General features: G+C 45.8%; 1 protein-coding gene across 5 annotated transcripts in view; it reads left to right on the forward strand.

Annotated features, from left to right (window-relative positions):
• GRM5 (glutamate metabotropic receptor 5) overlaps positions 1 to 25,367 on the forward strand; it is a 259,832-nt gene that overhangs the window by 14,736 nt on the left and 219,729 nt on the right. For all 5 annotated transcript variants that reach the window (XM_083609574.1, XM_083609575.1, XM_083609573.1 and 2 more), the window contains exon 2: positions 7,685 to 8,561. In XM_083609574.1, coding sequence (XP_083465700.1) covers positions 7,883 to 8,561 — 679 coding nt within the window. In that variant the 5' untranslated portion in view covers positions 7,685 to 7,882. The remainder of the gene's footprint in view (positions 1 to 7,684; positions 8,562 to 25,367) is intronic.

Below are 25,367 nucleotides of genomic sequence, written 5' to 3' on the forward strand. Positions count from 1 at the left end.
CCCGCGACGGGGTGCGCTCCCGTCATTCGGTCCCAGCGCCTGCCAACCTAGCAGTTCAAAAGCACCTCCGGGTGCAAGTAGATAAATAGGGACCGCTTACCAGCGGGAAGGTAAACGGCGTTCCGTGTGCTGCGCTGGCTCGCCAGATGCAGCTTGTCACGCTGGCCACGTGACCCGGAAGTATCTGTGGACAGCGCTGGCTCCCGGCCTATAGAGTGAGATGAGCGCACAACCCTAGAGTCTGTCAAGACTGGCCCGAACAGGCAGGGGTACCTTTACCTTTACCTTTACCTTACCAAACTTAAAACCATGGAGAGACCTGGTCTGAATAGAGATTTGGATTCTTATCTCATTATACATGATAAAGCTATTTTTAGCCATCTCACCCCTTGCTTTTTCCTGTAAGACCAATTGCAGCCGTTAACAGTTGCAATTTCAAGCCAGCAGAGCCAGTCCCAGCTCTTAGGAATTTGGCTACCCTCCAGGTGCCCGGCTTGAATCCTTGTTGACCTCCCCTGCCAGCGTCTGCCGGCAAGATCAAGGGAGGTCTCTTTGGCGATCCTTTTCAAACGTGAAAAGAACACACCACTCCTCCCCCTCCCATCTCCAGGGGGGGGGGGAATGAGACAGACAGAAATATATTTACATGTCTCTATTCCTGTCTTTCACCAGTACAGAGAAAGCACGTCTGTACCCTCTGATACCCAGCTGCAGAGAGAGAATAACTCCACCCACGTACTTCCAGTACAGGGTCATGTGCCACTCTGAGCTAACATCCGGCACTCAGTGCACTGTCTCTTGTTCCCACGGTACATTCCAATAACATCAGTTTCCTGTTTACCATTCCAGCCACCTGGAGCTCGCTTCTGCATTGCTCCTTTTTCGTAACAGTCAACAGGTTTACCACACCTATCAGCCAATCATTCATTCCCACCACCCTTCTGAATAATACCCCTCCCCTCCCTCTCACTATATACAGTGGTACCTTGGGTTACATACGCTTCAGGTTACAGACACTTCAGGTTACAGACTCCGCTAACCCAGAAATAGTACCTTGGGTTAAGAACTTTGCTTCAGGATGAGAACAGAAATTGTGCTCCGGTGGTGCGGCGGCAGCAGGAGGCCCCATTAGCTAAAGTGGTGCTTCAGGTTAAGAACAGTTTCAGGTTAAGAACGGACCTCTGGAACGAATTAAGTTCTTAACCCGAAGTACCCGAGGTATAAGGGTCTGGTGACTTCCTTTTCAGTGTATCTGAAGAAGTGTGCATGCACACGAATGCTCATACCAAGAACAAACTTAGTCGGTATCTAAAGTGCTACTGGAAGGAAATTTTTTATTTTGTTTCAACTATGGCAGACCAACACGGCTACCTACCTGTAGGGATATTAGTTGTTAGCTTTGGAAGATGTGTGTCAGTGTGGTTGCCCATTGAAGTTCTGTGTTGGACTGGGGGTTTCTGTGGAGCTGTATGCTGGAACACCAATCCCCCAAAACACTCACCCACGTTGGATTCAATGTTACTTGCGGTTTTATGCAACTTGCCGCAGAGTGACGCTGCAAGGCAGGGGTTGAGGACCTCAGGCCTGGGGGCCAAAATTGGCCCTCAAAGTGCCTTCGCCTGGCCCTCTCGACTCTCCCCCCGGCCACAGTCCCTTTCTCAAAGGCTCCCTCCCCCCACAAATTGCTTGAACTCAGTTCCAGCACCTTTCAGACGGGCGCCATTGCCATTATAGGAGAACAACACAGGGGTTCATGGTAAGTTAGAATAAAAGAATTGTAGAAGTGGAAGGGATCCTGAGGGTCATCTAGTCCAACCCCTTGCAACACAGGGCTATTCAGCTGTCCTATATGGGGATCGAACCTGCAATCTTGGTGTTATCAGCACCATGCTCTAACCAACTGTGCTATCTATCTGCTTAGCTCTGGCACCTCTTTTTCTAGAAAAATAACACTGCTTCTTGGTCATGTTTTGCACCATCCTTGAGTATTTTTGCTTGGCTGGAATGTCATTGGCCCCTGATAATGCCACTTGCTTGGCTAAATGGAGGATAGAGAGAGAGGGGAGTGTGACTGTGTGTACTAATCAACTGTGCAAAGGTAAAATTTATTTATTTTTTGCTCCTTCCACTTTTGGCTCTGGCCACTTCTACTAGTGGCATGCAGCTCCCTAAATTTGCCTAGAAGGCAATGCGACCCTATTCTTTGCTGTAAATTTTGGAGATTACAGCTATCCTAAGAGAGCGTTTCATTTGGAAAGCTACTAGACTATAGCCACTAAAGTTCTAACCTCATTTGTCTAATGGGAAGGGGGGAAATCCTATTTGCTTTTTTTCCTTCTTACTCTCTCTCTTTTCAAGAGTTCTCTAAATGAGTCTAGGGATGAGTAATAGGGAACTTGAGAGTGAAGCATAATGGAAAAAGAAGAAAGGCTTTTATCAGGAGGAACCACTAGTGGGTGCCATTACAATAACGTATGATTTGAAATGCATTGGATGGTTAACTGTGTTCGTTTCGAGTCCAGTATATAGAAATGCAGAGCTGTATCCCTAGACAGAATGCGGTAAGACCCTGTTTATAAAATAAAGCCCTTTGCAGAGTGGCTGAGTGCTTGAAAGCCTGGTAGAGCACAGACTTTGCATTCAAAAGGCCCCAAGTGCAGTCTTTAGCATCTCCAAGTAGGGCTAAGGAAAGACTCCTGCCTGCAACCCTAGAGAGCTATTGGGAGTCAGTGTCAGCAGCACTGAGCTAAATGGATCTATGACAATTTTTCCATATAGATACATAGGGATAGCTATAGCTATACTGTAGATATGCATCACACTAAGAACATAACATAGGAATACCTGGATCAGGCCAATGGTACATTTCCAAGCACAATTCAAAGTGTTGGTGCTGACCTTTAAAGCCCCAAATGGCCTTGGTCCAGTATACCTGAAGGAGCATCTCCACCTCCATTGTTCAGCCCAGACACTGAGGTCCAGCTCTGAGGACCTTCTGGCAGTTCCCTCGCTGCGAGAAGTGAGGTTACAGGGAACCAGGCAGAGGGCCTTCTTGGTGGTGGCACCCGTCTTGTGGAATGCCTTCCCATCAGTTGTCAAGGAAATAAACAACTATCTGACTTTTAGAAGACATCTGAAGGCAGCCCTGTTTAGGGAATTTTTAAATGTTTGATGTTTTAGCCTGTTTTTAATATTCTGTTGGGAGCCGCCCAGAGTGGCTGGGGAAGCCCAGCCAGATGGGCGGGGTATAAATAATAAATTATTATCATCTCGTCCAGCATCCTGTTCTCACAGTGGTGAACCAGATGCCCCTCTGGGAAACCAGGGAGCAGAGCATGCGCACAAGAGCCCTCTCCCCTCCCATGGTTTTCAGCAGCTGGTATTCAGAAGCATTGTTGCCTACAGATGTGGAGGTAGACCATAGCCATCATGGCTAATAGACGTCAATGGCCTTATCCTCCATGAATTTGTCTAATCTCTCTTTTAAAGCCATCCAAGTTGGCAGCCATCACTCCTCCTGGGGGAGAGGGTTCCATAGTTTGACTATGTGTTGTGTAAAAAAGTACTTTCTTTTATCTGTCTTAATTCTTTAAACGTTCAATGTCATCTGGTGTCCCTAAGTTCTAAGGGAGGGAGAAATACCTTTTCTCTAAACTAAAAAGTCTGAGGTGTGCTATCTCACACACTGCTCTACAAATGCAACTGGAAAACTTAATTGCACACACAGTTTGTTTGCGTCTTCATTTATTTAAAGGGTGTGTACCCCACTCTTCGGGACATGGGTGGCGCTGGGGTCTAAACCACAGAGCCTAGGACTTGCCGATCAGAAGGTTGGCAGTTTGAATCCCCACAACGGGGTGAGCTCCCATTGCTTGGTCCCTGCTCCTGCCCACTTAGCAGTTCGAAAGCACGTAAAAGTGCAAGTAGATAAATAGGTACCACTCCAGCGAGAAGGTAAATGGCGTTTCCGTGCACTGCTCTGGTTTCGTCAGAAGCGGCTTAGTCATGCTGGCCACATGACCCGGAAGCTGTACACTGGCTCACCTCGGCGAGATGAACGCCGCAACCCTAGAGTCGGCCGCAACTGGACCTAACAGTCAGGGGTCCCTTTACCTTTACCCCACTCTTCAGCCAAAAATGCTCTCAAAGTGTCTTACATGCAATTAAAACAAGACAGCCCCTACCCACAGGCTCATAATCTAAAAATGGTGCACAAGGGAAAGGGGGCAGGCAGGGAAGAGGAAAATAAAAATTTATATTGAGGCTCCAATTTGTAAAGAGTTGTTTCTGCAACGACCATCTGGCACAGTTGTGTGTTGCAAATAGAAACAAGTGTTTTCTGAAATTGTCAGCACAGAATGATCAATACTTTTATACAGACTTTGTGTTGGGAGCTGTCCTGAGCCGCCTTCCCACACCAAAACCAGACATCTGCCAATAATATGCTGTTCACAAGGGGAATTTTTGGACAGGATGGCTCCCTTTTCGGAACTATAATCGCCTGTACAGCTGACTTCTCCTTTTCTCCCCTCCCCTCCCACAACAGATTCGCTGTTAGATAATGTCTTAGTAACATGAATCATGTGTTATTATTAGTGCACATTAAAGTACGGGCACAAAGGAGGCAGGGAAACATGTATGCATTTATTTCTTTGTGAAATCTGCATACCACCCATCTGCCAAATGGAGTTCCAAATGCACATTAATTAAGCAACAAAGACAACATTTGTAAGAAAAAGGATAAGCAAGGATAAAATGAGAATATTGAACTGTTTCAGACAAAAGGGGGAAACACAAATAAATCGAGCACCAATTGTTATTTTGTTTAGTTTTCAATTACAAAACCCTGGAAGTGGCTAGGATTAGATTTCCTGGCAGATACAAGGGGTGGCAATTTATTATTATCATTATCATTTTATTATTATATCCATTTATAACACTGCTTAATGCCAAAACAGGTTTCCAAGTGGTTTACAAAGTACGATGCAGACATTAAAATATGAGCACCCATAGTTAAGATGCACAGTACAACAATCCCATTAAAATATATGCACCTGCAATTAATATATATATAATAAAACAATCCCATTAAATCAGCTCAAAAATTGAAACAGTAGACTCGGGTGCATCTTCCCAATACAGACCAGGCCTTCCATGTTTCAGGAGCAAGTCCTCTTTTTGTGAATTGCTTTGAGCCCATATCTCAAAGCAATATTTGCCTCACAAATGTAAGGCAAAAGCTGAGGTCGCTGACCCTATTAAAATGGTGGTCGGAGCGCAATGCATTGTGGGCCAATGTATCATATTTGCTTGTGCACAAATGGAAGGGCTTCTCTGTAGTGTAGGGTAGGGTTAGGGGTAATGAATCATCTCCCATCTGCTGGGGACTGATCAGACGTGTGAATTGCCAAGCGGTTATTGCAAATCTGCTGTTTTGGCAGAGGAATGCTAAGTATGGGAAACCAGCAGAACTTACACTGCCTTAAACTAAGGGGGCCAAATTTATCTCTATTCCAAACACTGCTCAGGAGCTGGGCTGCTGCCAGCAGAGCTTGCTTAAGCCTGCAGAGGGGAAACGTGCCTTTCAAATAGAGTTTGACTTAAACAGCCCTTTTTGCTAGGGTGTGTACTGCTGGGTTGCCAGGCCATGTAACCAAGCTGAAGTCACCTCAACACTCCCCTGGAATGAGACCCAGTTGAGCTGGGACGAGGGAGTTACACTGGCATATCTCCAGCTGAGCTAAGCTTAAGTTAGCATCAGCCAGATGAGCCAGAGATCTTCTGGATCCTAACACCTTCATCCTAGCAGATTGTGGGTTTGGATTGCCCCCTACACTTGTAGTAGTAGTAGTAGCAGCAATAATAATAATAATACAGTGGTACCTCGGGTTACATACGCTTCAGGTTACATACGCTTCAGGTTACAGACTCCGCTAACCCAGTGCTTTGGGTTAAGAACTTTGCTTCAGGATGAGAACAGAAATCGTGCTCCAGCGGTGTGGCGGCAGCAGGAGGCCCCATTAGCTAAAGTGGTGCTTCAGGTTAAGAACAGTTTCAGGTTAAGAACGGACCTCCGGAACGAATTAAGTACTTAACCCGAGGTACCACTGTAATAATAATAATAATGATTAATCATACCTCTTGCCTAGTTTCTGTACACTGAGATCATCAAATTGTTGAATGACAGGGCAGTCATTTCAATAAATGATAAATAATAAACAGGTTCATTTATAGGATAATGATGGTGATGGGGTTTTCAGTCGAGACTAATGGAGGCTTCGCCCCTTTGAAAATGTGTAGGAAGGGAAAATTCTGTTCAGGGACAAAGCATTACAGAAGGCTATTAATTTAAGGAAGGCACTTTAAATGCATAGGCATTTGCAGAGGAGACTGAATTGCCTTTAGAGGCAAACAATGAGCAGTTAAGCGCTGCAATAGAAGAAAACAGATTGCGTTGTAATTAAAGTGGGCTTAGCTAACCTGAACGACAGAGAGCTTCATTGCAGAGCACGGCTGGAGTGATCCAGCCCTCCAGATCCTGACAAGCTGCAGGGAGATTGTATAATGGGGACATCCTTGTGAATTCTTCACTGCTTCACTGCATGGGCAGCAAGTGACGATTTGCCCTACGTTTTGAAGAGGGCTGAGGAATACTGATAATTTCCATTTGCTGCTACAGGTTTAATTTGGAGCTGGAGTCTCCATTTGGTTTCATGCTGTTTTCATGCATCTGCGAGTGACGTGAGCATGTCACATGGGGTGCGCATGCCACCGTGGATTATTATTGAGGGGGCCCAGTCCCCTCCTTGAAAATTTGGGGGGCAACTCGTCCCCTCATCCCCACCCCCCAGATGGTGCCCCTGGTCTTATATATGCTCTTACTGTGATATATGGCTGAGATGCTAGATAGATAGATAGATGCTAGATAGATAGATAGATAGATAGATAGATGATAGATAGATAGATGATAGATAGATAGATCTCTTCCTGGAAACCATTTTAGCATGTGGGGGAAATGATATAAAATATACAAAATGTATCTTTTAGGGACCACCTTATTTCTGTAATTTTAAATTGTTTCAACTATTTTTTAAATATTTTTAATATTGTGTAATACTGTTTTTTAAAAAAATTAATTGTTGTAACCTCCCTTAAGGTGAAAGGTAGGAAATAAATTTTAACAATAATTGTAGTGGTCATCCGATTATTTTGCCTGATGTGTAATCTGGTAATAGATTCAGTGGTGTATAGAACCCCTATAATTTTCTTTATTAGTCTTCTAGAAATTATTTTGGCTTTCTTAAAGTTTCTCCATTCATTTCAAATGTTGCTTTGGTCTAGTGATAAGGAATCTGTGGCCCTCCAGATGTAATTCCAACTCCAGTCAAACTCAGTCAGCATGAGATGACAGATGTTTTGTTCCAGCAGCATCTGGAGGGCCATCCCTGCTTTAGTCTGAAACAATGCTTTCCAACCTTGGGTCTCCAGCTGTTTTTGGACTACAACTCCCATTATCCCTAGTTAGCAGGACCAGCGGTCAGGGGTGATGGGAACTGTAGTCCAAAAACAGCTGGAAACCCAAGTTTAGGAAACACTGGTCTAAAATATTGATGGGCTTTCTAGTTTGAAAATATTCTAGAAATGCGTGCTCTATTTTTTTTAACCACTCCATTTTCTCTTAAAGGCTGAGAAGACTATGATTGTATGCTTCGTTACCAACAGAAGAGATGTTGGCCATCTTATAGAAAATGCTTGGAAACACCAGTTGACCGCCGGCTCAGTTGCTTTGATTCCTTCAAGAGACGTCGTCGTTGCTGCTTAAAAACGCTCTCACCTTGTGGTCCCACCATGTTTCCTATACTGGCTTAAACCATTTCCTAAAATGCTCCTTCTGCCGTTCCTTGCAGTCTTGTTATTGAAGGAAGATGCCTGTGGGAACTTTGGTCTTTTGGTTTCTGCACAGTCCAATGAGAGGAGAGTGGTTGCCTACATGCCAGGGGACATCATCATTGGGGCTCTGTTCTCTGTGCACCACCAGCCATCTGTTGACAAAGTCCACGAGAGGAAGTGCGGAGAGGTGAGGGAGCAGTATGGCATTCAGCGAGTGGAGGCGATGCTCCATACACTCGACAGGATTAACCAGAACCAGACCTTGTTGCCAAACATAACGTTGGGTTGCGAGATCAGAGACTCGTGCTGGCACTCGGCGGTTGCTCTCGAGCAAAGCATCGAGTTCATACGGGATTCTCTCATCTCGGCGGAAGAGGAAGAAGGGCTGATGAAGTGCGTGGATGGCTCGACATCTTCCTTCCGTTCCAAAAAGCCCATCGTCGGCGTCATCGGGCCTGGGTCCAGTTCTGTGGCCATCCAGGTCCAAAACTTGTTGCAGCTCTTCAACATACCTCAGATTGCTTACTCGGCAACCAGCATGGACTTAAGTGACAAGACCTTGTTCAAGTACTTCATGAGAGTTGTGCCCTCAGATGCACAACAGGCTCGGGCGATGGTGGACATAGTCAAGAGATACAACTGGACTTACGTCTCTGCTGTGCATACTGAAGGTAAGGGAGAACATTCACATTCACATGCAATAAGGATATGTTCTGGGTTGCAGTATTAACTTATAGAGCATATACCATGTTCCATGTTTGTAGAATCAGTATGATCTAGAACTGATTATTTTCTGTTGCCTCAAATTTTGAACCCCTTTATACATACAGCAAGGGCAGTGGTGGAGGAAGCCTCTTGGGCACCTGGGGAGGTGCTCCCAGGGGCGTGGTGAACCACCCATTGGGGCGGGGCTTGCAGTGCCACACGGCACCCATAGGGACAGGCAGAGGTGGAGCTAGCGGCGTCGGCACGTGTCCCAAGGGGGCGGGGCCGTCTTAAGCATATCCGGCACCATGGTGCAAAGATCCCTCTGGCGCCTCCCGGCAACTCCAAAACAAGGGAGGGGGCAGTGGAAAATGTCCTCTGCCTCCCCCACCGCCCCGATCCCCAGTGTTGTGCTGGTCTCGTGGGTTACCCAAGAGGTGAGGTCCAAGTCTGGTCCGTGGTCAAAGGTCCAACATGGAGGCAGTCCGTAGTAGCTGGAGCTGGGTGCAGGGCAGGGAGTCGGGTGAAGTCAGGAACAGGCAAACAAGCAGAGAGCCAGGGCGGGTCAGGGGCTCTGGCAGAAAAGCAGGACAGGGTTCAGGCAGGAACTAGCAACCAACAAAGTTGCTCCCGCAACCTGGGAATGGGGCTGGCCGGCTTTTATCTGCCCCAAGGCATAGGGCAGCCCCGATCCTCTGGTGATGCACCCCTCCTGGCCTGGAGGCAAGTACTCCTCCTGTGGGAACCGCCTCTCTGCCCTCCGCCTCTCTGCCCTGAGCCTCTGCAGCTCAGGAGAGGCGGGAGGGTTACCGGACGTAGAGGCAACCTCAGCTTCTCCTGACGGGGCTGAGAGTGGAGCACCTGCAGGCAATGGGTCCTCCATCACCTCAGGAGCCAGAGCAGACTCAGCTGATGTCTGCATCTGAGGCTCCAGCACAGGTGAGGACCCTTCGGGCTCATGCCCCAGCCCTGACTCAGCTGGTTCTGGAGGCGGGGAATCCTGTGCAGGCTGGGATCCCTCAGGTTCAGCATCCGAGTCCGAATCCCAGGCCATCACAGGCGTGGTGGCGGCGATCAAGCAGGAAAACGTGCTGGCGGACATGCTCTCCAGCATCAGGGCGCCCGAGAAGGCAGCCCAGGAAGGCTGCACAGCGTCTTTCACCAGGAAGGAGGAGGAGGAAAACGACCGGGAGCAGGGCTGTCTTTAGCAGATGCAGAGGCTTGGGAAGAAAGCTGCACGCCCACCAGCCATATAGTTGGTGGGGCGCAGCTGGTGGGCGTGCAGGAAAGAGGAGGCTGCCGGCAAAGCCGCACAGCTCCCCTACTCACTAGGGCGCCCCTGAGAGGCCGGCACCCTGGTGCAACGAACCACTAACACCAATGGGAAAGACGGCTCTGCAAGGGGGTGCGTTGGCATTGCTGCGTGCCCTAGAGAGGTGCACGGGCAGCAGGGAGCGTCCTGGGGGGGGGCACCTGTGGTGATGTCACCCGCCCTCAGGGATGGCACCCGGGGCGGACCACACCCACCGCACCCTCCTTGCTCCGCCTCTGAGCAAGGATACCCCACCTATCTGCAAAATGCCTATTTCGCAGAGGATAAGCGCTAGTGATGTTTACACACCCCATTCCCAAAACTAGAAACAAACGCCTGTACCCTACAAAAAACTTGAAAACCCAGACGTAAAAGGAGGAAGCGCACCCAAAATGGATAAGCCCTTCTCAAACAATCACTACAAGAAGAAGAAGTCCCAAACACCTCATTAAAAATAATATAAAATGTGGGAGGGGCATATGGCCCTGTGGGCACTAGGGTGTGTGTATGGAGGCATTGTTGTGTCCATTGGGGAACCCAGATATGCATATATAAATGCATAAAAATACTACACATCACCACAATAATCTAGGCAATCCTACTTGTACCAGTTAGTTAATAAAGGTTTATTGGCTGTGATCTTCCCTCTCTACACTTTATAATACAGACAAAGATATGTTGATCTAATATTGGACTCAAGGTAAGTCTTTTGGTTTCCATCTCTGAGAATTCTTGCTATGATCTGATCTTAGTGTCTTGTCCCAAATTCTTTTGTGAAACCCATGGACCCTTTCTTATTCTGCGTTCAGGATAATTTGTGCTCATAATGCTATCAGGGTGATCATGCACAAAACATGCTTTCAATGCTATTTCTGCCAGCAAAACTTTGGTGGCAGTCCTACCGTTTCGTTTCAAATCCGTGCATGTCCTATAACTTCCTGCTGAAGTTCTGCAAATGTTCTGAGTTTGTGTGTTTATAGCCCCTCCAGACAGCAATAATGTGTTGGGATTAGGAAAGCACCACAGAACAACTAATAAAGCAGAATAAATCCACCACAGATGCTCTATTATTATGTCGATAATATATTGCTGAACACAAGAAACACTTGCATGTGTGAGAAAGTGGAGGGGCAGGAAATACTTTGACTCCTGGATCCACAGAGAGCTGCATTACTGTGTTTATTTTATTTTTATTTTTTAAGGGTTCTCTGTCTTCAGCATTTTGTATACATGGGCAGGTTCACCCATCAGCTCAATGTCACTCAGAAAGTTTCATGGATAAGTGATGATTTGAACCCTGAGTCTCCATGGTCCAATCCCCACCCCAATTTTTAAAATTATATTTCCAGAAATTCCACATACAATCCAACACACACACACACACACATATAGTTAAAAAATTATATTACCAACTTCCCATCCCATTTTCTATGCTGCTTTTCTTATCCCTCCATTGCTGTACCCTGTCTTCCCTCTTTTTACATGATAATCATAACATAATAGTCTCTAATTCTTTCTGTTGGTCGTAATTCTAATCCTGCTCATGGATTCTTCATGTTATGATATTTCTTCAAATAACCCAAAAAGAGCTTCCATTCTTCAAGAAATTTTTTTTTGTTAGACTCTCTTATTTTAGCTGTTAGCTTTGCTGATTCAACATAATCCATAAGTTTGCTTTCCATGGTCCTAATTCAATACTCTAACCATTTCATCACACTTCTCCCTCCCTCCCTCCCTCCCTCCCTCCATCCCTCCATCCCTCCCTCTATTCCTTTCATCACCCAGCAGGGAAAAGCTTGACCTCCATGTTGGGTGTTGAAGAGAGACTTTCCATTTTCTGAGCTGGGCTGTAGCTCAGTGGTAGAACATCTGGCTTGAGTGCAGAAGGTTCCAGGTTCAATCCCTGACATCTCCAAGTAGGGCTGGGAAAGAGACTCCTGCCTGGAACCCTGGAGGAGCCGATGCTGGTCAGATGGACCAATGGCCTGACTCTGTATAAGACAGCTTCCCACGAAGAGCTGCCATGGGAGAAAGAGAGACATCTCTCTGTCTGCCGCCCATAACCAGCTAGGTCAACTTCCATGTGGCAATGAGGGGATGAAAGTACCAGGCAGAGCTAACTCTTCCACTATTTGCAGTCTGCTAGGGAGGAGAGGTCATGATCCGGGTCGGAACCCACTGCAGGCTTCATCCTGACCACAAGCCAGTGGTTCCCCTGCCTTCCTGTTGGTATTGCAGCTGGAGAATTTGGAGACGATGTTCCTCTTGTTGGCACTATGTTCTTAGCAAGCAGAACATGCGCCTGGCAATTGGTTGATATGCGGAAGGTTTTCCATGTCACTTGCCACTTAAGTAAAGCACTTGACCCAGAAGTCCTTTAGATGACATTTTGAAAATGTCTGGCTAATTAGCCTAATGAATTTAACACTGGAGGCAACAGTTGGAGTATTCATCACGTGGATGGCAGCTTTAAACAACAGAGGAAGAACTGCTGGGGAAATGGGTGGAATTAGATGGAAACGAAACTTTGGGCAGGGTGATGTGAGAGACACCAGTTTATTTGTTTTGAAGTGATAGCTTTCCTTCCTGGAGTCCTGGTTTCATGATTCAGACGGACCACATGGATAGACCACATTAGCAGGACACAGAACGTGGTGTCCAACTGATCCTTTTGTCATGTGCAGGAATCAAAACATAGAATGACCAACTTATTTATAGCCACCAGACAAGTTACAGCATGTGTTGTAGAAATTTACTAGGCCTTCATTGATTTCAAACAGGTGTGGGCTAGTTTGGACAGTGGCCTTCCTAACGCAAGCTACAATCTTATGTACAGTGGTACCTTGGTTGTCAAACTTAATCTGTTCCAGGAGTCCGTTCAACTCCCGGAACCATTCGAAAACCAAGGTGTGGCTTCCAATTGGCTGCAGGAGCTTCCTGCACTCAATTGGAAGCCATGGAAGCAACATTGGATGTTGGGATTCCAAAGAACGTTCAAAAACCGGAACACTTACTTCCGGTTTTTAGCGTTCGGGAGCCAAAACGTATGTGTACCAAGGCATTTGAGAGCCAAGGTATGACTGTACACTTAAGTAAGAGTAAGCTGAAGAGTAAACTGAACTCAGTTGCACTTCCTTATTTATTACATCTATATACCACCTTTATCTTCCAAAGATCTCAAGGTGGTACATATCCATGGTTTTCCTTCTCCCCATTTCACCCTCACAACAACCCTGTGAGGAAGTTTAAGCTAAGCCATACCGTATTTTTCACTCTATAGGATGCACTTTCCCCCCTCCAAAAATTAAGGGGAAGTGTGTGTGCAACCTATGGAGCAAATGCAGGCTCCTTGGCTTCAGGGATAGCAGTGCGAAGCCTCCGAAGCGCAGAGGGAGCGCTCCCTCCGCACTCCGGAGGCTTCGTGTTGCTTTCGCTGAAGCCTGGAGAGCGAGAGGGGTCGGTGTGCACTCTCCCTCTCCCTCTCCAGGCTTCAGGGATAGCCGCATGAAGCCTTCAGAGCACAGCACAAGTTCTCGCTGTGCTCTGGAGGCTTTGGTTTCCTTTTGCTGAAGCCGGGAGAGCAAGACTCTCCTGGCTTCAGCAGAGAGGGAGAGCTGCGCAGCACCCCTTCAGCCAAGCGGGAGGAGAAATGGAAGAGGCTCCGTTTCTCCTGCCGCTTCGCTGAAGGGGCGCTGAGCAGAGAGGGGGAGAATTTTTTTTCCTTGTTCTCCCCCTCTAAAACAAGGTGCGTCCTATGGTCGGGTGCGTCATATAGACCGAAAAATACGGTAATGGCTGGCCCAAGGTCACCCAGTGAGCTTCATGACTGAGTGGGGATTCAAACCCTAGTTTCCCAGGTCCTGGTCCAACACTCTAACCATTACGCCACACTGGTTCTAATTCTGAGTAGATAGAAGAAGATCTCTGTTGGATCGGGCTAAACCAGTGTTTACCAAACTTGGGTCTCCAGCTGTTTTTGGACTACAACTCTCACCATCCCTAGCTAGCAGGACTAGGAGTGATGGGACAGCTGGAGACCCAAGTCTGGGAAACACCGGGGGAATGTCTACTGGTCCAGCACTCTGTTCTCACAGATGTCAATCAGATCCCACTTCTGGGAGGCTGGGAAGCAGGACCTGAGTGCAACAGCTTCAACTTCCATGCATAGGATTGAATTATAAACTCACATATTGTATAAGGTTTAAAGAATAATACGCACCAGGAAAGTTCATTGGGAAGTGGAGTATATAAAGAATATTTATCTATCCCTGGAACAGTAATATTGAAATGATATTCAACCATAAATGCTGTTTTCATTGATACAATTTTTCCTCAGATAATTCACCACTCTATATTCATCTGGATTTTACAGCTTTATAAAATCTGAGAATAAGTTTGCTATCATGTTTTGCCTTATAAAATAGGATGGTATGAAATGAACTAAAGTAAGATTTCTTTCAAAGCATTTCCCCTCTTTTTGCTCTGTTTATAAATGTGTTTGCATTTGTATACTAATAATATATAATGTTAATATTGTATAGAGAGTTGTGCCTGGAGATGGGAAGACTCAGTGGTGATATGATAGCCATCTTCAAATATCTGAAGGGCTGTCGCATTGAAGATGGAACAAGCTTGTTTTCTGTTGCTCCACAGGGCAGGGCCCAAACCAACAGATTCAAATGAGATTCTGATTAAATTTTAGGAAGACCTTTCTGATGGTAAGAGCTGTTTCAAGAGTGAACCAAACCACGATGGATGGTTGTAAACTCTCCTTCCTGGAGGTTTTGAAACAGAGTTTGGGTGGAGTTAGACAAGACGGGTCCCTTCCAACTCTAGAATTCTTTGATTCTAAGCAGCCGTTCTCACCTTGGGTCCCCAGATGTTTTCGGCCTACAACTCCCATCATCCCTGACCACTGGTCCTGTGAGCGAGGGATCATGGGAGTTGTAGGCCAAAAACATCTGGGGACCCAAGGTTGAGAACCACTGTAAGGGATCGAGAGAGTGTTCGACCTCAAAAGATGAGCTGAGCTGAACTCAAGAGTGTTTTGCTTTGCCTTGCTGCTACTAGGAACGTTCTCCTTTGTAACACATAAATCGTTGCCTACAGTGGAGTTTCTCAGTTGAGTTTCTCACAACACAACAGACCATGGGTAGGAAAACTAAGGTGTGGGGGCCGGATCCAGCCCAGTCGCCTTCTAAATCCGGTCTGCAGACGGTCCAGGAATCAGCGTGTTTTTATATGAGTAGAATGTGTCCTTTTATTTAAAATGCATCTCTGGGTTATTTTGGGGGCCTGCCTGGTGGTTTTTACATGTGAAGAATGTGTGCTTTTATTTAAAATGCATCTCTGGGTTATTTGTGGGGCATAGGAATTTGTTAATTCCCCCCAAAAATATATATATAGTCCGGCCTCCCACAAGGTCTGAGGGACAGTGGACCACCCCCCTGCTGAAAAGGTTTGCTGACCCCTGCAATAGACGAATGCAATGCCCTATGGGTGCCAATCCATCTCAGCCATCATGGCCAATGCTCAGGGGTGATGGGAATAGAACAACACCTGAAGCTGTCCATGCTACCTGCCACTGCCATAGACTCAGGTTGTGTTTCTGTCTGGTTTAATTTGAAAAGCCGTGCTGGTGTTAGGCTTGTATATTTTCTTCTCTCGTACGTCCTGTGCAAGCACACCAGAAGCCTAGTCAGCAGTCTGCATCATAAACTCCCATGGCTGGAGAGAAAGAGGGTTGTTGTTTTTTGGCTGATAAATATTTGATGGTCTAATGCTGCTGGGAACTACAGTACAATGCAAACACAACTGTCTCTGAATGGGAATGAGATGGATGACACCTCCCCGCTCCCTCACTGGCCCCAGTCCAGCTCCTTCCAATGAAATGAATGGGGCATGTTGAAGCCATGCCCAATAGTGAATGTCTGTACAGAAGTCAGCCCTATTGGGTTCAATGGGACACACTCCTAGTTAATTTAGGATCGCAGCATAGGGAGCTGATTTATACAGAGTCTGACAATTGCTCCATCATTGCTTACTGACAGGCTCATCAGGATTTCTCTTTATTATTATTATTATTATTATTATTATTATTATTCGTTTTGCAATATAAAAATATAGAAACACATAACACAATTTTTCACAGATACATTTTTTGGACTTCCCTCAGCTCTTCTGCAAATCCTCCGTTTTAATCCTTCTTCGGCATTTCTTAATCTAATATTGCCTTTTATTAAAAACCTCCTCCCTCTTGTTCCCTTTTTTACAATATTTCTAATATTATTTTCACAGAGCCTCTTGCAAACCTACAAACGTTAATTGTTCATCGCAAATACTTTTCAAATAGTCTACAAATTTACTCCAGTCTTCAGTGAATCTGTGGTCTCGTAGACCTCGGATCCTTCCTGTTAATTTATCAAGTTCTGCGTATTCCATTAACTTCATTCTCCATTCTTCCATTGACGGTAATTCTTCTTGTTTCCATTTTTGGGCTAGAAGTATTCTTGCCGCTGTTACTGCGTATAAAAAAAGCTTATAATCTTTTCTATTTATTTCATTTCCGACCATTCCTAACAAAAATGCCTCTGGTTTCTTAACAAATGTATATTTCAACATTTTTTTTCAATTCATTATATATCATTTCCCAGAAGCCTTTCACCTTCTTACATTCCCACCACATATGATAAAAAGTCCCTTCCTTTTCTTTACATTTCCAACATTTATTACACATTTTATACATTTGGCTCATCAGGATTTCTCACAGGGATCTCTCCCCGCCCAGCTGTGAATTAAACCTGGTACTTTCAATATGCCTTAGCTCCGTTGATTTCAGCGGGGTATAACACATATAAATTGGACCTGGAACTTTGGTTGTTGTTTTTATAATTGTGTTTCCTTAATTTTTTATTCATGCCTTTTCATTTTAAAACGTTTCCCTATCTCCCACCTGTAAAGGACCTTGAACTAGCTAATAACCAAGTGAAAACATACAAAATTCAATGAAACACGTGGGCATTGCAACGCAACCCTTGATAAAAGCAATTAGAACTGCAGCAATTGTCCAATCAGCCAAATGTTGACTAGCAGTGAAATGTTACACCAGTTAATGCCTTTATCCTTGGTGACATGTTCTAATAGCTTTCTCTCTCACCCAAGGAAATTAGGTTTGTAATGTACTCTCCAAACAACAACAACAACATACCTGGTGAAGACTTTTTGCCATCTGAGAACTTCAAAAATAAGCCCGAGCGAAAGTCCTGCCTTTAACCAAACTTTCACCCCCTTTGTGTCTCTTATGCTGAGTCAAACCTTTGGTCTACACTGACTGGCAACTACATCATTCTAGATAGGGGTATTTGCTGGCCCTGCCTGTAGATGGTGGGGGTTGAACCTGAGTTCTACGCATGTGAAACAGATGCTCTACCACCGCATTTCCATGAAGGCAAGCTGGAATGAATTTTCTCTACCTGGAAATTATTCTCTTCAAATTATGCTGTTTCCAGGTATGCTATAATAAGTCATAGTTGGCACAAACCTTTGATAAGCCTTTCCTCCATTGCAAGGGGTTGGACTAGATGACCCTTGAGTCCATTCCAACTCTGCGATTCCATGATTCTATAATCAGATATTTTCCAATTGGTATTTGGCAGTAATTGATCACTAGCCAAATCGTAACAATCAGCATTTGACAGTACTGAGAAGCCACAATCAATATTTGATAGGCTCAACTAAGATGAAGCAGCAATCATATTTTTAATGTGGAGGGCAGCAATTTTTGACTATGTTTTCCCCAGCAGTTGGCATGCAGTAGTGGTCTTTATCTGATGTGAATGTTTCGCAGCTGACATGTGATTGCTGTCAACATTTGGCATCCTCTAGTAGCAGAATGTAGGCTGTTTTGAAATTTTCTCCAACCATCCCTTCACTCACACAATGGAAGGAGGCAAATGTTGATCTCCCTGAATTTCTGTCCCAGAATTCAGATAACAGATGTTGAGGTCCAATGCCAATATCAGTACCGGAATTTGATACGTCTGGAAATCCAGCAGACTTTAACCATTAATGTAAAAGGAATGCAGGAAGCTGTTAAACTTGTCAAGTCATAGAATCATAGAGTCAGAAGAAGACTTGCAGATGATCTAGTCCAACCCCCTGCTTGGTGAAGGAAATCTAGATCTGGAGCATCTCCCAAGAGATGGTTGTTCAGCCTCTGCTTGAAGATGACTAGAGAGGGGAAACCCACCACTGCTATAGGTAATTGGCTGCATTGTCAAACTGCTCATATTATCAAGAGGTTCAACCGAGATCTACCCTACTGCAACTTGACCTCATTAGAACCAGTCCTGACCTCTGGGAAGTAGAGATTCCTGAATCCTCAGAAAGAAGGCTATATCTATCTATCATCTATATCTATCTATCATCTATCTATCTATCTATCTATCTATCTATCTATCTATCATCTATCTATCATCTATCTCCAGCTTACTAGCTAGCTAGCTGTCATCTATCTATCATCTATCTATCGTCTCCAAACCAACAATATAAAGGAAACTAACTTCTCCACTTTTCCAATGAGCCTTTCATTGAGGAATGAACCATTCTGACAAACCTTTCCAATATTTTGGGATGATGTCAACTTCAGCCATCCCAGTCTTTGCCCACCCCCCCACCCCACCCCCATCTTATTGAAAACAAAAACCTTCCAACGGTAAACAAGCCATTGATGAAGGACATTTCCTGCAGAACAAATGCCAGGTTGCTCATCTGTCTCCAGCACAATTTATTGCCTGAACCAAGGGCAATGAGACCAATGAAAGTGTCATTGCTCTGGTGTCCTACCAAACGGAGATCCTGGAAATTTTTCTTTCTCTGCCTCACACTTTGCCTTTCTTCTTCTGCCACTTTGTGGGTGGAGAGCACAGAAGCGCAACCAGCAGCAGCTGGAAACTGAGCCTGCAAGTAAGGCTTTCCTGAGCTCTTGATGCAGAAGACAGAAAGGGACAATGTTTGCAGAGGGAGATAGAGGAATCTCATAATTTCAGCACAGGAACATAATACAGCATTCCTCAACCTGGCATTCTCCAGATGTTTCAGCCTACAACTCCCATCATGCCTACTGGCCATGCTGACTGATGGGAGTTGTATTGCAAAACATCTGGAAGGACAAGGCTGGGAGAAGTTGCCATTCAGTGGAATTGCCTGCAATGCCCCACATGACTTGGATTCCCGAGCTCCTGCAATGGAATGACATCAGCACTCACTTTGTGACATTGTTGTTGAAAGAGCGCTGCTCACTGCAGCCAATAGGATTAAGTATCAGGGTGAGCAAATGACATAAAAGAATATGGAAATGAAGGAAGAAGGAAAATAACAGCAAAAAGAAGAAAATGTGAATATGGTTGAAGCGTGCGGAGGCAGGAAAAGTGGCATAGCATCAGTTGCTGGCGCCCGGGGCGGTCAATTGCCAGCCCATCCCTTGCTACTAATGCCCCCTGAGTGACCCTACCCACACTGAAGCAAAGCGGGGCTGTGCTGAGCCACCTGCCCACCCACACAAAGGGGAGCCCAGCCAGATGATGGTAGAAAGGAGCACTGGGCCTGGCCACACTGGGGTTGCCTAGGGTGTGTGTGCCTGGTTTTTTGCCATCTCAGAAATTGTGCCCCTGGGGCCACAGTGCCTCCAGGCACCCCCCCGACCCCCACACACTATGCCTCTGGGTGGGAACTGGTGAAGGTCCATAGGTCTGTCAGTATTTTCATTCTCTCCTATGCTGCAGTGTGTGTGTGACTACTAGATCACATGCTCTGTGTGTTGACATTCCATTCTTTGGAAGCGTGAGAACGGAAGGAATTGTGTGCCACTTCTGTCTTCTTTGTTCTGCTGTTGTTGCTCTCGGAGGAGAAGAGAACATTCCATGATTGCTCTGTTCTTTATTTTCATCCTGTAAATAAATCACTTAACCCAAATACCACGTGTCCTCAGCCTTAGCTTCTGCTAGACTCTGCTGTGTACTACATGCATGCATTTTTGGGTGCGTGTCGTACTTGGACGTCCGGAGGAGTGAATACTGTGCTGTGCGTTCCAGACTGGTTTAGGGAGAGGGCCGTCTCCCACCAAGAATCACCAAGAAGGTCATGGGTAAAGCATCTGATTTGCATTTAAGGTAAAGGGAAAGGGACCCCTGACCGTTAGGTCCAGTTGTGGATGACTCTGGGGTTGCGGCACTCATCTCGCTTTATTGGCCAAGGGAGCCGTCGTACAGCTTCCAGGTCATGTGGCCAGCATGACTATGCTGCTTCTGGTGAACCAGAGCAGTGCACGGAAACACCGTTTACCTTCCCACTGGAGTAGTACCTATTTATCTGCTTGCACTTTGACGTGCTTTCCAACTGATAGGTTGGCAGGAGCAGGGACCAAGCAACAGGAGCTCACCCCGTCACAGGGATTCGAACCGCCAACCTTCTGATCGGCAAGTCCTAGGCTCTGTGGTTTAACCCACAGCGCCACCCGCGTCCCATGATTTGCATGTAGTGGGTCCTAAATTCAATTCCCAACATCTTTAGGTAAAATGAGGAGAAACTCCTAATGCCGGAAATCCTGCAGAGCCACTGCCAGGAGACAATACTGGCGTGACTCCCTGGTTCCAACATAAAACTGAATGTGAAACAAGGGGAGTTGGTTTAGCTCTGCTCTAATAGTAAGCATTTAATCATCAGTAGTGATGTCCAACAGCTTGTCTATAGAATCACAGGCTCAGTAAAAATCAATATTGCATATGAGGGTTTCTTATTCCCAGTGGCACGCTTATATATGGTTAAACAAAGCCATGATCTGCTTTAGAGATACCCGCTGGAGGTGGTTTGTACTTGGTCATCTTTCAAGTTTATTCAGACGATGTTTGGCACAGATTTTAGCAGCTTTCTCTGCGGATGATTGAAGAATTAAGTCTTTGCAAATTCTCAGCTGACCTGATCCACACCTCTCGTACTAATGCATGGATCCCAGCTGAGATGTTCACTGAACTTTGCAAGCTTGAATGCTGTGGTGCAGTGCTTAAACATATCACAGCAGGTTTTAAAATGTGCATTTTGAGAGAAGATATGTTTTAAAAGGTATCGCCAAAAAGCCAGTTTAAATTTAAACATTAATTTGGATTCCTCGCTTCCCCACACAAATTTGCATATGAAAGCAGAAAGGAGACAGAATTCAAAGGTGACAAAGATTAGAAGTAGCCTGATTTCCCCCATCCCCAGCTTTTTATTTTATTTTATTTTTTGCTAGGCTAAATAAATTAAGAACACAGGAACCTGCCTTATACAGAGTCAGACCGTTGACCTATCAACCTCAGTACTGTCTACACTGGCTGGCAGTGGCACTCCAGGCTTTCAGACGGAGAGCACTTTCAGCCCTACCTGGAGATACTGGGGATTGAGCCCATTGCCTTCTACATGCAGAGCTGGGGACGCGGGTGGCGCTGTGGTCTAAACCACGGAGCCTCTTGGGCTTGCTGATCGGAAGGTCGGCGGTTCAAATCCCTGTGGAGTGAGCTCCCATTGCTCTGTCCCAGCTCCTGCCAACCTAGCAGTTCGAAAGCATGCCAGCGCAAGTAGATAAATAGGTACAGCTGCGGTGGGAAGGTAAATGGTGTTTCTGTGCACTTTGGCTTCCATCATAGTGTCCAGTTGGGCCAAAAACAGTTTAGTCATGCTGGCCACAGGACCTGGAAAGCTGTCTGTGGACAAACGCCGGCTCCCTCGGCTTGAAAGCGAAATGAGTGCCACAACCCCAGAGTCGCCTTTGACTGTACTTAACCGTCCAGGGGTCCTTTACCTTTCTCCCTTTTTTTTACATGCAGAGCTAATGCTATTCCATGGAGCTACGGCTGAGAAATCCTAAGATGGTGGGGATAGGGAGATTCTGCAATGGAGGGACTACCATGTCCTTAGCCAAAGGCAGCTAACCTGTGACCTTCCAAAGGTTGCTGGATTCCACCTCACTCCCATCATCCCTGTCCCTCTCCACACTGGCTTGGGGGCTGATGGGAGTCCTAAAACACAGAGAGAGCCATAGGTTAGCCACTCCTCTTCTAAGTCCTGCTGGCTCCTTTTGGCCAAGGTGGAAGGTGGGCTGGTTTTTCTCCTGTCCCTGCTCTCCTCTGAAGCCCTGCTTGAAAACCTTGAAGAGCTTCTGCCAGTCAGTGAATACAGTACTGAGCTAGTTGGACCAATTGCCAGACTCAGCAAAATCAGCCTCCTCTGCCCCTATGGTCAACTGTTCACCCATTCAGTGGTTCTTGCTCTTTAAACCAGATTTGGATTGGGTGACCCTTCAAACAGAGGACTCTTCTTCTGGCCATGCTAAGCCACCAAGACCTGGGTGAAGTAATTAAGCCAAACATCAGGATTAGCAATAGCCTCCGATAGGCTAAAAAAAATCCTGTGCTTGTTCCCCCTCCCCACTCCTTGAGACCAAAATTAGCTGCTTAGATATTTACTGTCAACTCTCCCTGGGAAGAGAAGTTTGCCTCTTAACTAGATTTGCTGCTGAGCTACCTAATTAAGGAAGCACCAGAGACTTTGTATTCCAAAGCCTTCCGGGTATCCCCAGAAGATTTTCAGATTTGCCATTCAGCAGCTTGTCAACAGGAAGACAGCAGTTTTGCATGCAGAAAAGATGGTGTCACACAAGGCACCAGTGCTATCAAATGTCTGCTTGGAATTCCCTCCCAAAGTCCATAAGGAACCTCTGCAAAGGGGACAGAGGGCCATCTCCTTCACCCACTGCTCAGATTGAAATATTGCGGGGGGAGTGTGTGGGGTGGGATGAAATTATGGCAGCTAGGAAGCTTTCTGAAATGAGAGATGCTTCCAAGATACGCCTTATGATGTCCTATGATTAAGATGTGTACTTCTGGCTTCATCAGCTCACCGCAACCACCTGAAGGTACTTTGAACCCTTGCCCATCAAGCATAGATGGGAAACTTTACATACAAAAGGAAAAGAGACATGGGTGGTGCTGTGGTGTAAACCACTGAGCCTCTTGGACTTGCCGATCGGAAGGTTGGCGGTTTGAATCTCCGCGATGGAGTGAGCTCCCGTTGCTCTGTCCCAGCTTCTGCCAACCTAGCAGTTTGAAAACACGCCAGTGCAAGTAGATAAATAGGTACAGCTGCAGCAGGAAGGTAAACAGTTTCCGTGCACTCTGGTTTCTGTCACAGTGTCCTGTTGCGCCAGAAGCAGTTTAGTCATGCTGGCCACATGACCCATAAAAGCTGTCTGTGGATGAATGGCAGCTCCCTAGGCCTGAAAAGCGAGATGAATGCCGCAACCCTATAGTCGCCTTTTTAAAAAATCATTTTTATTGATTTTCCAATAAAAACAGCCAATTAACATATCCATATCATAATCCAATTCAAAACAAACAAACTAAAATAAAAAAATGACCAAATTACAGTCCAAATTATTAATTATATATAAAAAAATCCAGGTTCCCCATAATCTGGACCTCTGAAGTGTATCTCCAGTATCTTCACTCCTGCCTCTTCTAACCCCATAGTCACCTTTGACTGGACTTAACCGTCTAGGGGTCCTTTACCTTTTTACCTACATACAAAAGAAAGTATTTATTCACACAGCACATTGTTTAGCTATGGAGTTTGCTCTCATGGCATGTAGTGATGGCCACCAACTTGGATGGCTTTAAAAGAGGATGCTATCAATGGCTACTACCTCTGATGCTTATGTTCTCCTTCCATCACTGGAGGCAGCATGCTTCTGAATATCAGTTGCTGAAAACCACAGGAGGAGAGAGTAGTCTTCCGCTCTGGTCCTGCTTTTAGGCTTCCTTTAGGTATCTGGGTGGCCCCTCTGACAACAGGGTGGTCTGATCCAGCAGAGACTTCTTTTGTTGTTATATTCTTGTTAGCATTATTCATATGGACATAGAAAGATTCCTTATGGGGAGTCTGACCATTGTCCATCTAGCCCAGTGTTCTCTCCAGCTCAGGTGTCATTTCCAGCCCTACCTGGAGTTGGTGGAGACCAAACTTGGCAGATGTTCTACCACCACTGACCTTCATCATTTATCAGACTGACTTAGGAGAAATCCTAAGGTAGTGGTGATGAGGAGAAACTGCCATGCCTTAAGCCAGGAGTGGCCACCATGCAGTTAGCCTTCAGCCCTTTCCCAGACTCTGCTAAGACCCTTTAGATGTCTCTTGAACATACAGTGCCCTATGTGTGCACTCACTATGCATGTGTGTGTGTTTATATAGACTGCATTCATGCAAGCATTGTTTCTGCAAAGTGTCTGATCGTGTCCATGGAACTGCATGCATAGAGTAGAATGATAGATAAGGGAATAAGCCGGCCATGCTTGAATTTCCAGGTCAACTAGTGATGATTTAGTGGCAAATTAGATTCTGAAGTGCTGAAGCTCATAATGACAGGCCCTATAGGCATCTGGTAAAGAAAGTCTGTGCCCAAAAGAACACATTGATCTTTAACAAAAGATTTTGAGCTGAACCACAACCTTTAGCTTTTCAATAGAATCCTTGTCACCGACTCATTCACTTGCCAGGAAGGTCTGCCAATTACTCTGGCACTCCAGCAGATATCATCACTCCTGTTTGAGGCAGGATGCGGATGGGAGGGGATAGGATGCTGGAGCTGTTCTCTCCATCCCCACTTCTCCAAATCCCCCCTTTCTTCCTCACTTTCCACTGGCAATCTATTCATATGTTATTTCTGCCATACAAATAGCCTGCTTGCACGCACGATGTAATACAGGTGCATCTTGCAGAACTCTGCAGACCAGTTTCCATGAGGAAGGTGTTCCTGTTTCAATATACAACCCCCTCATCTTCTGAGCTCTGAATACTTCCCCAGGAAATGATTATCTATGGTCCTTAGAAGGGCGAAAGTAAGAAGTCTCTTCACTCAGGTGGACAATGGATCCTCCTGGAGAGGGAAATATTCCATTTTTGGAATGTTTTCTCTCCAGGAGCCTTGCTTGAGTATCAAGGTCTTCTGGATCCTTGGTTCTTGACTTCTGGTTGGTTTTTTGACTTCTTGACTTCTGGTTGGTTTTTTGATCCTGCCTCCTGGTTTGTTCTGACTTACTCCTCAGTCCTCACCACTGGTCTCCTCACTACTGTACTCACGACAGCTTCTGGTTCCTGTCATCAATTGGAGTCAAGCAAATTTGTGTGTCATCCATAAAGATATATGTGACACCCACAAACACATGGCTCTCCCTCCTGTTGATTGATTGATTGATTGATTGCTTCTCTAAGGAGCTCAAGATGGCATCCACAGTTCTCCCTTCCTCATTTAATCTCCACAACAACCCTGTGAGGTAAGCTTGGCTGTGAGGCAGTGGCAGGCCCAAGCTCACCCAGTCTCTTAGGTCTTTGTCCAACCCTATAACCCCTACACCACACTGCCCCTCTTGAT

The sequence above is a fragment of the Podarcis filfolensis genome (assembly GCF_964270895.1).
Source record: "Podarcis filfolensis genome assembly, chromosome: 4".
In the NCBI taxonomy this organism is placed as follows: domain Eukaryota; kingdom Metazoa; phylum Chordata; class Lepidosauria; order Squamata; family Lacertidae; genus Podarcis; species Podarcis filfolensis.